This window comes from Thermobia domestica, chromosome 2 (genome assembly GCF_964235325.1).
Source record: "Thermobia domestica chromosome 2, izTheDome1.hap1.1, whole genome shotgun sequence".
Classification (NCBI taxonomy): Eukaryota; Metazoa; Arthropoda; class Insecta; order Zygentoma; family Lepismatidae; genus Thermobia; species Thermobia domestica.
The window spans coordinates 93,632,985-93,647,898 of NC_137455.1; the positions used below are offsets into that span (position 1 = coordinate 93,632,985).

The 14,914-nt window shown below is 35.1% G+C and overlaps 1 protein-coding gene across 4 annotated transcripts in view; it reads right to left on the bottom strand.

The window, feature by feature from the left end:
* Positions 1-14,914, bottom strand: part of LOC145674111 (laminin subunit alpha-2-like) — a 174,586-nt gene that overhangs the window by 38,459 nt on the left and 121,213 nt on the right. For all 4 annotated transcript variants that reach the window (XM_081743938.1, XM_081743936.1, XM_081743935.1 and 1 more), the window contains 4 exons: positions 12,805-12,959; positions 10,391-10,669; positions 5,875-6,043; positions 1,500-1,671 (listed from right to left, as the gene is read on the bottom strand). In XM_081743938.1, the coding sequence (XP_081600064.1) occupies positions 1,500-1,671; positions 5,875-6,043; positions 10,391-10,669; positions 12,805-12,959 (775 nt within the window). The remainder of the gene's footprint in view (positions 1-1,499; positions 1,672-5,874; positions 6,044-10,390; positions 10,670-12,804; positions 12,960-14,914) is intronic.

Below are 14,914 nucleotides of genomic sequence, written 5' to 3' on the forward strand. Positions count from 1 at the left end.
AGTCTTTTATTGATTTGAACATTGTGATAACTGTCATTATCAACGACAACAACGCTGTTTTCGGGAAGATTAGGAAGTAGTTTTTCATCGATCCATTTTGAAAAATTTCTACTGTTCATGTCATCATGATAATCTCCACTTTTTTACTTAGATTTGAACATTAATAGAGCATTATCAACAAACCCAAATTCCCCTCCTGCATGGGCAATAATAAGACGTGGCCCTTTTCCAACAGTTTCTGTTACACCTATTTCATTCTTACTTTGCCAACACGCCGGTACTGAATGTGATGCGTGAATGTAGGTTTCATCTCAGGCCGGGCCTGTGAATTAATAATGTGAGGCCCGACTCGAGTTAGAAATATGTTTTAGCATTTAGGCTCGACCCAAGGGCGCTGATTTCTCTGTGAAGTTGGGGAGGGGGGCATTCAGATGCAGAAGGTATATACATGAGGATTTTAAGACAAATTGCATTCAAATTATGCCAAATAATGTATATTCATAAATACAATAGGGGGCCCACATGTCCTTTGGGGCCTTGAACGTATAACTAGGGTGATAATTAAATCAAATATTTTAATTGTAACTATGCCAAATATTTTGATCCGCACTTCTGGAAGAGGAATTAGCTGAAATAAAAGAAATCGTTGAACGAAGTTTTCTCTATTAGTCATCAGTTGTTATAGTTTTTTTTTTTTTTTTTTTTTTTTTTTTTTTGCACAAGTTGTATCTTCGGCCTTGGAAGTTGAATAATTATTCATTTTTACTCAGAAGGATGGGGGGCGCAAAATGTTAAACATTATAACACTTGAGACATAGTTTGTACTAACAATAGATTGATAGCAGCTTATTTGTTGTCTTATATTGACAAAAATACTTTTGTCAACTCGTCTCATTGAAGTAAGACAGAAATATTTCCCTTTCACAAAGATGCGCCCCCCGTTCTGTCTTCGCCCCTGGTTCAGTGTCGTAATGTTCTAGTAGGCTCGGCTGTCAGTTCAGTCTTTAATGTGGAATCCAGAAAATTAAGCCATTCGCCTTTTGGTTTCTCTTCGTCATAAAGCTTAATAACGAACATACGCGAATATACTACCGTGGAATACTAAGAGCTATCACCGGAACGCATTTTCAAAAGCGGGATTAAATGAAATGGACCACTGATATGAGAATTACGAGTCGATACTGTAACGCTACACGGTAATATTTGTCATTTATTTAGCAGGTGATATTTGTTGTAGCATAAGTTTGCTGAGTTAGTATCACTGGTATTTTCAAGGCCAGATCAGTGGATGGAAGAGTAGTGAGGAGGGTGTTGGAATACGAAGTGCTCCGCAGCGATCTGCGCATCTTGGTTTGAAACTTGTCGAGTTATATCAAACTGATTCTCAGAAAATGGAGAGTGCTACAGAGATAGCTGGAGAACAGCAGGTTAGTCCCATGGACGTTTCAATAATTCTTAAATTTATTTCTAAAAACAGTTAAGAGGATGAAGTTACTTACCTTTCTCTGGTTCCTTGTCATTTCCAATCATGAAAATGCGATATACTGACACTAACGTCCAGACACCTGTGTTGTACCTGTTGTCACTTGTCAAACTTAGTATAGAATCATCACTGTACCTAATACGATATTGTATCTTACCATCTCGTAGACGTAAAGAAATATATTGACCCTTCAAAAAACAAAGAAAGAAAAAAAGATTTATTAAAAAATGTGTAATGTCAATGATATGTAATTAAGTACTGACATACAAATTTTGTTGACAGGATAAAAAATATTTCAAATTCTCGTAGAGCTGGGAAACTTAGTTGGAATAAGTGTTGGTGCTGTAAAATTACAGAATTTGGGGTTTAGGAGCTCAAAAAGAAAAATTCTGTTTAATATTGACTCTGCAAAGAGAAACGCGATATCTTGAAGTAAGACATATCTCAAAAATCAGAAACACAAAAAGTAGTAGTAACCTGTATATAACGCTTGAGGAGGTTAGGGATCTCATGGTGATAGAATTCAGCACAACAAAAAAGGAAATCCTATAGAACGTGGGTCATCTCGTTGAAAGACGATCGTCTAACGAATAGAACAAATGGTAATCTGATTGTTTGATGTCTGAGGAACACTGAAATGCGTCAGCGCTTTACAACCAAGTAAGATAATAGTATCACGGTTGTCCTTAGCAACGTGTGGCTTCACGATATCCTGAAGAATAATTACACTAAGATTCACAAGCACTGTTCCACGGTTTTCAGTTTGTCATGCACACGTTCTAATTGCTCCGAGTACACAGCTGCATTCATCATCCATACACAGAGCATAACCATCTGTTGATGCAATATTGTGTTTCATTCGGAGTGGATTAATTTGCTGTCAACTAATGACGGTATTGTACCATAAATATCACTAAAAATATGCTTCTCATTGCACGTAATGACTCTGTCTAGAAACCGGATCTTTCTTCTGACAAGACAACAAAGAAACGTACGTATTTGTTTGTGTTGCTTTCTACGGCACAGTCAATTCATGCGGAATCCATCACCCCATTTTACAAAAGCTTCCCAAGCTGATGGAAATGATGGTGAATGGATACTACGTTACGATTGAATGCTACTCCCGATGCCTCATATGTTTGGCCATTATTAGGATCACACAAGTGGGACTTAAAATATTGTAATGTTAGTGCGTTCGTAAGTCCGTTACTTCATTTAGTAGATAGCTAGAGCGATTATCTCGGTAAAGTTCGTTAATATGGTCACTCCTTTAACATCTTCACGGATAACTTTTTTTTTCTACTGACACATTATTCTTAGTTTAAACTTGTAAAACATACAAGGCAGTATAACTGTTGAGGTTCCCATGTTTGACATGCTCTCATTAATGTCACTGTTTAACTGTAGCGAGTACAACCAGTAAATTTACACACACACACACACACAAAAAAAAAAAAAAGTTATCTGTTTTTTCTTCGAAATGGAAGGTGCAGAAAGTAAATGTAATGTCAAGAAGTGGAAATCACACAGAACTTTTGCGTACCTAATGCTTTCCTTATTAAAAGTATTTTACTAACATTTGTCGGTAAAGTAACTTTATGTTCCTGTACAAGAATGAGAAAATATGATACGTCATTTTTACAGAGATGTATACGAGGAAAGCACAAATGGTATGTCACTTTTTCGTCATTTTCTGATCTTTCGCTCCGGTATTTGGTCATACAGATTTATACGCTGGAAGAAGTTGATAATGGTTTAACTAAAAATTCATTATTTACCATATATTCACCAATGAACTGAAAGCATTTTACATTTAAATCAATATGTTGTAATTTGAACGAGGAACTGCATAATTTGTGTGGTTTGCCCAATGCTGTTGGGGTCGTCGAGTCTGGGAGGCTTAGGTGGGCGGGTCATGTAGCTAGAATGGAAGAAAGTAGAAACGCTTTCAAAGTCTTGACCGGAATACTAATCGAAAATATACCATTAGGAAGACCTAGGCGCAGATGGGAGGACAATATTAAGATGGAGCTCGCAGAGATTGGAATACAAAGTAGAAACTGAATGCAGTTAGTTAAGGATAGAAGTCAGTGGAGAGCTTTTGGGAACGCGGCATTGAACCTCCGGGTTCCATAGGCCATAGAGTTAGTTAGTTATGTTGTAATTTGCTCTTCTGTAAAAATGTTTGTATCATGTTTTGCCATCCGTGTGTACATATAATGTCTTTAATTTTTCAGGAAAAATAAATGAATGGCGAAAATGAAATTGATATTGTCTATTGCATCATAACGAAGAAACGGTTGAATCGTTTTAAATTAATTTTTAAGCATAGAAGTTAGTACATATCTTGAGCTGGGTTTCTCTAATTCATTTTGAATAATATGCATAATCTAATGTACGAAGGCAGGATTCAGTATTTTTATACGAGGATGGCCAAACATGATGTGTACTTTTTTTCACAGGAGAGCACATTATAATGTTTTGGAATTAAATTTAAAATACTTTCAGATCATTATATGAAACATTTTTTGTACATAATCAGTGTAATTTCTATGCATACTTGTTCAAATATCAAACATGTGTCTCAAGTATTTTTCTTTCCACAGTCTGTAGAAGATATCACCTGCATGATGAACAAAATTGAAGCCCGAAGTGTCAAAGTTCCTCCATTTGAAGGGCAACAGCGCACGCCAAATCCACGACGAAATGCAAGCTGTCTATGAGGATGAAAGCCCACCATATGACACGGTTGTGAGGAGGAAGCGGGGAACTTTCAAAATTGTACGTATCCCTCACAGACGAGCCATAAGTGGGGAGACCATCAATCAAGGACAATCATGCCGTTATCCTCGAAGACAGAAGATCGAGCATGGATATAGTGATAGCGGAGACCGGACTAAGTTACGGAAGTGCGTGGAGGATTATTCATGAGGAACTGCACATGAATAAGGCGCCTGCATGATGGTTTCTCGCTTGTTGACACCTCTTCAGAAGCAAACTCGCCACGACCCACCGGTTAGCCTATGAACTTTTGTCACATCCTCCTTATTCGCCTGATCTTGCGCCAAGTGACTTCTTCCTCTTTCCGAAGATGAAGAAACCACTTCGTGGTCGGCGATTTGACGACACAGAGGATGTCATTTTCAAAGTTGAACAGTGGTTTTCGAGCAAATCGGAGAAGTTCTACGAAGAGGGCTTGAAAAAAGTGAAGAACTGCTGGAAAAATGTGTGACTCTGCAGGGAAACTACGTGGTGAACTAACTTTGAGCAATTACAGTGAGTATTGTATGCTTTTTCCTTCATGATGATACCCCATCGTAGTTTGGCAAAACAATCACATTTAATCTTCTGATAATTCTTATAATTATTCGAAACTATCAGTATCATCTTAAGTATTCTGGCATCACTGACAGGTCACGCCACAAGTAGGTTCCATGAACTACAGTAGGTTCCAGAAGGTTCCATGCCTTCTTTAATACTTTAATACCACCCACCAATTGCACCTGTGTTCTCCCCTCCCTCTCTTACCTTCTAAAATCACTAACAAGACAATTACTTATAAAAAGCATTAATCGACTTATTTCCCTTTTCAGCTATTTCTAGTATTGCTCTTCTTTCCCCCAAATTTTGCTAAGATTTCATCGCTTCGTTCACCAGCTAATTTTCTATGTTTTTCTCTAATATTCACATTTCGAATGCTTCTAGTTGTCTTCCATTACATTTTCATATTGTCCTTCTCCTTACTTTACAATACTTTATATGAAGTATTTAATAAATAATTCGGCGACTTCTTATTTAATGAAACACTTAACACGCTTTTCTTCTTTCTTAAAGCTTCTTTCGCTATTCTTATCTTTGCATATATTTTCCTTTCACACTGCTAGTACAATGAGCGTTAAAACTGTGAAAAATTATCTGTTAGTTATGATATCAACATCACAATTCTCATTACAGACGCAATATTTCTCGCACAACTCTCTGAGCATCATCACACATAGAAATAGAATTACGAGACTGTTACAAGTGGGACTTGCTGTCGGTAACTACACGTTTAAAACTAATTTTTTTTTTTTCTTTTTCATATAAAGATTAGCAAGTGCATATAATAAATATTATCTCAATAACAGACCATAAAATGTTTCTAATTTCACTAGTTACCTTTGCCAGTTAACATATAAGTTGCACAGTTCTAACAGCAATATCATATACTTTAATGATATGTTCTTGACATTTGACAATACCGGACATCAAGTTTCAGCTCTATGAGCTTGATAGTGATATGTATATTTCCACTTATTCAGCAAGATTATAATTTAGTACAATTTTCGTCTTCCACAACTACTTTCTTTAACTCTGAAATACAAATATATATATATTTTTTTTACACTTACCTTTTCTTTATTAAAAGCCAAGAATAATAGAGAATTTTCATCGAACGTTTTAAATCTAAGTGAAGCATAAAATTTGCTTGGATCATATCCAGCAGACGAGCCTCTTCCTTGTACTGAATATCCCTCACCATTAAAACTATAAGCACTTTCGTCTTTTACTTCTTCAGGTCTACAAAAAGAAAAAAAAAAAATCACTCTCATATTGCACTTACATAGTTGCATTAATGAAAGACTGATTTTACGTTCAATGTACGGACTTTCAATGTAAAAAATACAGAAATTCTCTGAATACTTTAATTATACCATATTCTCCAAACACTTAGATCAACTTGTATTCTATTTTAATAAGAAATGTTTCAGATTATAAATTATAAGGAAAATATACCTGGGAATACATAATCTGTCAATATATGCAAAGCTACAGAATACAAGCTAAGGTAAATCAACTTAGAAGCTCTCTGGGGAACTGCTGAAAAGCTGTAAAACACAGCCTCTGCTGCCGAGCCGAGCTTGTTCCTGGCATATCCCAGCCATCAAACATGGCGATCTTTATCCCTGAGACGATGGGCTACTTCTCGAACCAAATTTCCTTTACATCCAGCAAGTAATTACTGAGATATAAAGTATCACCTACAAGCAGAGCGAGCCTATCCCTGGCCGAGCTCGGCCAACTAATATAACGAGTTTTATTTTCTAGATCAGAGATAGACAAACTACGGTCACGGGCCAGATTCGCTCCCCTCACACCACGAAATGATTACTAATCTGGCGAATGAAGAGAAGAATAGGGCTACTTCGAAGGAGCTGTATTAGAAACAAGTTGACAGATGAATACTTAAATAAACTTCTAAGAATTAGTGGATCCCCATTCGAACCAGATTATGAGGACTTCATTGCAAAATTTACCATTGTTGTTTTTAATAAATTCTATTGCGCCGCTTATGAGCTACTTGCCCACAAAATTTGGTTCAGATCCGGCCAGTAGGTACCGAGAAATAAAGTACCACAAAAGTCGAGAGGACATGAACCTGTCCCTGGCAAAGCTCGGTTAGCAGATATAGCGAGTTGGACGATGGGCTATTTATCCACTAAATTTCGTTACCGAGATATAAAGTTCTATATACTAGCCAAGCCAAGCGTGTGTATAGCCGAGCTCGGTAACCAAATATAGCGAGTTTTATTCCCTAGACGATGGGCTACGTGCCCACCAAATTTCGTTCCGATCCGGCCAATAGCTATCGAGAAATCAAGTACAAGGTGAGTCAAACCGAGCTAGCCCAGCCACCAAAGACTAGTATAGCGATCTTTATTCCTTGGACCATGGGCTACTTCTCCCCCAAACTTGGTTCAGATCGGGATAGTTGTTACCGAAAACTAAAGTAACACATATAAAGTGAGTCGAACCAAGCCAAGTTTGTCCCTGCCTGAATTCCGCCACAAGGGCCGCGGTGGCTCAGTGGTAGAGCGTTCACCTCTGGTGCATGGGGTCCCGGGTTCAAACTCTGCTCCTGCCAAGTAAACTTTGTGGTGGACAAACACCGTGTGCGTGGCTTTTCTCGAGGTTCTTCCGTTTCCTCTCACTTTCTTCATTCCACCATTTCATTCATTTCTCATAATCACCGTCTCATTTAGCCTAACCGGCATAACCGTGGGACGTAAAACTCACAAATTTCATTTCATTTCATTTCTGAATTCCGCCACCAAGTATAGCGATCTTTATTCCTTATACCATAGGCTACTTGCCCACCAAATTTAGTTCAGATCCGCCAGTAGTTACCGATAAATGAAGTACCACATATTCATACACACATACACATTTGGAGTGAAACAGTACGCTCCCATGTGCTTCCGCCGAGAGCTAATAATGATTATGACGATAGTTTTACTAAACCGTTAAATTTCTTAAAATTCCATAAAACTTCTTATAATTTTCTCTTTCCAACAATCGAACTTCGACTTATTTTCGAATAAATTGTTTGGAATACAGAAGTTCACACACTTAACATATTAGAATAAATATATCATTGAAACTTAGCTTACAGGTTAATTGTCAACTTAACTTCATATTGAAGTATAACTTTAACCTTTTCAGACGGGTTTCATTTTTGTCGTTAAAAGAAATATTTCTGTACTTCAGAGTCAAAAAGAAAAATCTTTAAAATGCAAGTTATGCAATTAATAGGACAATCCATTATCCATCTTCTGTATCAAATGTTCTGAACTACAGCATTCCATTATAAAATAAGGAATAACACCATAAACTACATGTCCATTGGAATAAACATTGGATCTGAAAGGGTTAAACTATATATATTTTGACACCAGGTACTCAAAATTAACTTATTGATATTTTCAAAATTGCATTAGAATTACATTACAATTACATTAAAATGTACTTTCGTATTTACAAACATTTTTATACATACACGCTAAGTCCGGCATCAAGAAGCAGCGTTAAGAAGAAGAAGAAGAAGAAGAAAGAAGTAAATCACATAGCAATAGCTTTCTTGTTACATATATCCAGGAAACAAATCATTATTTATGTGTTTATTGCGTTATTCATTGTTAGGATCATATTCAATATTCAAGTAGCTAACACTACAATTACATTAAAACACTAATCAAATAGTAACTTATTTCTCTTTTTAGTAATTATATAATATAATCAGGTACAGGTATATATTCAGGTAATATATTTAAGTACATCCTACGGGGGTTGGAACAACAACAGGATATTGTTTAATCAAATTTTAAGCAAATTTGAAGTAGAATAAAAGAGGCAAAATAGTAAATTGCAAAATGGATATTATTTTCTAGATCCACCTGCTTTACAAAGGCAATCAAATTATTTCGATATCTATAACCCAAACATTAGAGGAAGAAAACAATTTGAATTTTGGCAAAGAATTAAAAAAGAATGTGACTTTGTTAAAGTAAAAGGAAAGAAAAAAATAAATGAAATATTTGAGTTTTACGTCCCACGGTTATGCCGGTGAGGCTAAATGAGACGGTGATGATAAAAAAATAAATGAAATGGTGGAATGAAGAAAGTGGGAGTAAACGGGAGAACCCCGAGGAAACCCAGGCAAACGGTGTTTGTCCATCACAAAGTTTACCTGGCGGGAGCTGGGATTGAACCCGGAACCCCTTGCACCAGAGGTGAACGCTCTACCACTAAGCCACCGCGGAAAGAGTTTAGAAATGATACATAACTGCGTTTATCACAAATTACAATTGTAATAATACTATCAAACTTGATTCTTTTATGTGGGCTGTACTGGCTCAGTGGTAGAGAGTTCACCTCTGGTGTGTGTAGTCCCTGGTTCTATTTCCGCTCGCGCCAAGTGGACTTTGTGGTAGACAAACACCGTGTGCGTGGGTTTTCTCGCGGTTCTCCTGTTTTGTCCAACTTCATTCATTCCATTATTGCGTTCATTTCTCATCATCACTATCTCCTTTAGCCTAGCCGGCATAACCGTCTGACGTAAAATTGAAAAGATTTTGATTCTCTTCAACTTCCAAGCCAAAATATTCTTGGCTTGAAAAGAAAGTTTAATTATATCTCTTTACTTTGTTAACCGTTTCTCTGTAAATGTTTTTTTTTTTTTTTAAATTTTCTTGAAAAAGAGCCAACAAGAATTCAAACACCTTAGACTCCTTTCAAAAATAATTCTTAAAAGTTCTCATATGTCCAAAGAATTGATTGTAGTTTACTTTTTTTTTTTTTTTTTTTTTTATTTTTCAAGAATAAAACGGATTACTCATGTTTTAGGTATTGTTTGTTAATTCGAAAAGCATACTCAAAGTATGTCCACAGTCAAAGTAAAATAAGCTTCTTTAGTTTTTTTCTGACGTAATGGTCAAAAACAGGTAGAAAGATTTAGTATAAAAAATAATTAAATTATATTCACAACTTAGTTCCTTACAGTTCAAAGAACATGAATGATATTTTGAACTGAATATGATAATGCAAGAGCTGAGAATGAACGGAGTGCAAAGAAACAGTAAAATTGTGAGAAAACCCCCTCACACACGTTGTCCACCACAAAACATCGAACCAAATTCCTTGAAACAGAGGTAAGCCATCTACCGCTAGGCAAATTTGCACTCTCCTCACAAAGAAGAAGAAAAACAGAAAATAGGGAAGGATTAGCAAAAAGAGAAGCCGCTACTTAATTTTCTTTTCTAAACCTTAATAGGTCTCAAGATAATTCAGTGACAAGGGAGGGCGACGGAAGTTAGAAACACTGCCTACGTTTGTGTTTCTGTCACTGCATTGTCTCATATATATATATATATATATATATATATATATATATATAGCTCACTGTTTTACGTTCTCTCAATCCACTTCCTCACATTCATTTTTCAAAATTAGAAGGAAAAATAACATTTTTGTTTGTATTTTTGTTGAAACAACTTATATCGTATTTGTGAGGAGTACTTGGCCTATTTTCTCTAACTATTAATAAAAATTAATAAAGTGAGAATATATTAAAATACATTGGATACTTACCCTTCTGTGCAGGGCCTACAACTATCCTTTACATCAGTAATAAAATTCCAGAGTCCAACAGGCTTGCCATCCACTCTCACTTCATGAAGACAACCATAGAAATGTTTTGATTTCAGAGCTTTGTGAGGTTTAGGTGGAACACCAATGTAAAGTGTTAGTCCCTCTTTTCCTACATCGAATTTTCTAAAGTGTGACTTCGAAGCCTCCTCAACTGTCTTCGGTGTTGTTCCTTCAGGAGGAACCACTTGTTCGACAGTAAGCTTTCCAATGTTTCCTGTTCTGAAAAAGAAGGAACAAATAAATTAGATCTAACATTAATGGAATACTATTAACCTTGTATGTCTAAAAGAAAATTAACATTTTTTGTTAAACTATTCCAGTAGTCTCTGCTATTTTCTTCAGTAACTTCTTGAACTGCTACGCTAGAACTATTATGGATCACGTGGATTACTTTATATCATTCAATATTATCAAATATAGCCAACACTGACACGTTACTATTTTCGTGGTTTTTTCCTGTTCTTTTTATCGTATTCGGATATCGAACCACAGCAGCTCAAAAAACTTATTTTATTTGTTAATTCGATTTTCTTGTGCTTCTATAGGCAATCATACATCAATTACTTTGATATTCATTCACTCACTTGATTTTTAATTATATTTTATTCCTCAATTTCATTTACTTCTTTTATTTTATTTATTTTTCTTCTCATTCGTTATATATATATATATATACAGGTGTTCTAAAAATGGCGCTTACGGATCACAGAGCATTATTCTACAAATCAAAATAAAGCAATATATATATATATATATATATATATATATATATATATATATATATATATAATATATATATATATATATATTTGTATACCTTTTGAGTCGCTGCCTGGAAACATAAATTGCAGAGGCAACGTCGCAAATAAAGAACCATAGATTAGATCTACCAATCTATCAAATAGTTAGATCGATTCTTTCCAGATGGCAACTAAAGTCGATATTGATTGACACTAGCATCACTTATTAGTGTAACAATCGATTCAACTGCTTGTTGTATTCGTAGAGTAATGCTAATGGCCCCAAGTTAATATGCGACGTTGCCACATTGTGAAATTTTGATTCCCCATAGCAGCTAAAGGAGACCCCGGAGGGCATACAATCACATAATATTTTGTTCTTTAGAATAGTGCTTTGTGGTCCGAGGGCGAAACTCTTAAATGTAATATCTTGATCTAATTCCATTCTCTGATGTAAGTGTCTGACCCAAAGCTTATAGATACAATGTAATCTTACGTTTCGGTAATGTAGCAATGAGTTTCTCAGAGAGGAGAGTCAAGGAAGGTTCTGTTGCGATACTGAAGCGAAATAAGACTGGTGAGTTTTCATTGAGTCTATGACCAGTGGTAATTCCAGGAGTTCTCCGAAAAAGTCTGAAATTTTTGGGGGTTTCGTGCAAATGAGTAATTTATTATGTGACCTGATTTAAGCAGAAACCGTTCACAAATAAACAGAATTAAAGTATGGCGCTGCTGCATTCCATTAAGCACATGTTTCAAAACATTATAGTTTGCACCGTTGATAAAAGCAGCAAGTTTTATGCTTTCACATAGCAAGTAAATCCCATTTGCGTCTATGCATTAAACAACTATGCTTTGCATGATTTATCACTGATGAGTGTATTATTATTGTAATCTAAACATGATTTATGCTTAACTTGCTTAACACCTAAAAATATTTTTATGTATGCCACGTAATTGCTCACAGCATAGAAAAAACTTTGTTTCAGCGTAACAATTAATTACGTTACGTGACGGCAACAATAGTGCGATATTATATTGTGACAAAAGCTATACCATAGCTTGGCCTTCTCTTCTATAATTTGAGAAGTATCGATTAATGGTCAGAAAGATTGAAGTTCATTTTGTGTTCTTATGTGAATATAGTGAAGAATACAATATAAATAATATAACACAAAACATCAAGCGCTAGAAAACATGGCTTTTGTTGACTGTATGCGTATCAAAACATAAAATAAATTTTGAAGCTTTTCGATCATTAATAGATTGTTCTCGAGTTATAAAAAAAGAAGAGGAAAACAAAAAATCAAAAGAGAGAACATCAAGATGTCGAATGCCACCATGGCGGCGTTCGGTATGCTTCTTAATTTCCTCTCTTTCCTATAAAGTTTCTTTGTTTCCTAATTCTTCCCCTCCTCGTGTAATGAAGTCTTTTGCGAGAGCTTATAGTCCACTTTATTATATTGTAACAGTGTTTCTACTATATTCTGATAGTTTCTTCTATATGAAGTGAACTCATATATATATATATATATATATATATATATATATATATATATATATATATATATATATATCAAGGGAGGAACTAAACCATAGTTTGCAGCTTTATACCTTTCAGCTTCAATACGATACCAATCCTTATCATTTTGATAGTCTTTGTTGGCAGTCCTCAGTTCTTCTGGATGAGTGACGGTTCCTACTTTTCCACCAACATTCCACAAAAATCTTATATTTCTGTTCACCATTTCAATGGCCATAAAGTCTTCCTGCAACAACAAAATTAACAATAATTTATTATAAAGCAAACTATTACTAATTACAAGGTACAAACTAAGAGATAAATAAATAAATAAACTGTTATCAAAGTACTGAAGCATTTTTTATTATTTATTTATTTATTTATTTATTTATTTATTAGCAAATTTCCAGTTGTACTTATTCAAGTCATTATACGGTATATTGGAAATCATGATAGAAAATATCAGTGACGAAAGATAGGGAGAAATTTTGAAAAAAGTCGAGCAGGGCATCTATAGTTTATGGTACAATTCGAATATGTGTTGCATGGAAGCGAACGAACACGCCGTAAGAAACTGTCAGCATGAACAATCATAAGATTTAAGCCCACGACCTCCCGATTAAGAACCGACGAATTAAACCGGTAAGCTATTACAAATCACTAACATGGAGAAGTCGAGTAAACGTATTCGAGTGCCGTTTAGGCAGCCAGTCCTGGTCAAGATTTCTCTTACACATATCAGGAGAATAATGAGATGGTGTCACAGCTTGTTTGCATTCCTCAACCCTCCCCCGTCCCTCAAATAATGTTAGTAGAGAAAATTTTCAATAGGAACTAAAATTTGCTTTTAGAATAATTATCAAAACAACTAAACATAGGAGGATTGCACTGACAGTTTCGGGAAACTGAGAGAAAGACAGTGGCCAGTCTGCATACAAAAGGCAAGATACAATCCAAACAAGCCTTCAATGCATGCTTATATATTTCTTGCACTTTGTGTTCCTGTGTATGTAAATTGTATTTTTTTTCTTTCTTTAATTTGTTAAAAATACATGGAGCATATGACAAGAAATCAATTGCTGTTATTCGTGGATTCACCAAGGTTATTTTCATCAAAGCGGGTTTAATTATGCCATCTTGTTTTTCCAAAGCATAAACATTATTCTTTTAATTTACACCGGAAGCTTTTCCCATTCCATTTTCTCTTTTAAGCTGATTCGAAGTTAGCACATTCTAATTGATTGCTTCGATAAGACAAAACGCTTGTTTTACCAAACGTTCACAAGAGACAACGCTTAGACGAGACAACTGAAGTTTAAACTCAGACTTTATCCTTTGCTTAAAAATGCACTCAAAGAAATGAAACTCTTATCAACATCTTAATTATTATAGCCATTTGTTATTTAAATAAGTTACGCAGAAAACCATAATAGTAGTAAAAGAAAAGATCTGTTTCGCCGCCGATTTGTGTTCTTGTTTCTGTTATAATTTTACCCACAGTTATAAAAAAAAACTTAGTACAAATAAACAAGACTAACCAATCATTATATTATCCATCTCCATCTACCTAAAATAAGTCTTACTCTTCACTCAAGATGTTAAGATTTCAACTCTCGATTCATTACCATTAAGACATTAACAAGATAAGACGCCTAAAATGACCAGGAGTTCCGCACCAAAAAAACAGAGACGACGTCTCATCGCTCACTCTACAAGAGACAAAGCCTATTCAATACACCTACTACTTCTTATAAACAGACTTTCTAGGCTCAAGGGACTTTTCAAACTCTTCGACTTTCAAATTCTTTAAACTTTCAAGGCGAGTGACATTCCACAAATACATATAACATTTCACTTACTGCTGTGTGGTGACAGTGCCAATCCCAAAGCTAACAACCCAACAAGACGTCAAGCAACAAGATACACGTAAGTTATCATAACATTAATAACTAGCAATAACTCTGCTATACGTTTCAATCATGGAGATCTGACTATTCAGCGACTTATTATCGTAAAATAATGGCAATAAAAATAATATATATATATATATATATATTGCTCCATTAATCTCATTTCTTAATCTGTCTAGACTAGGACTAAAAGTTGCTACACAATCTAAGACAACAAATAATAACTGTAATTATTTTCTAAATTAATGCCTATACATTTACGTAATCTAACAATGATCGTAATTCTTTAGAC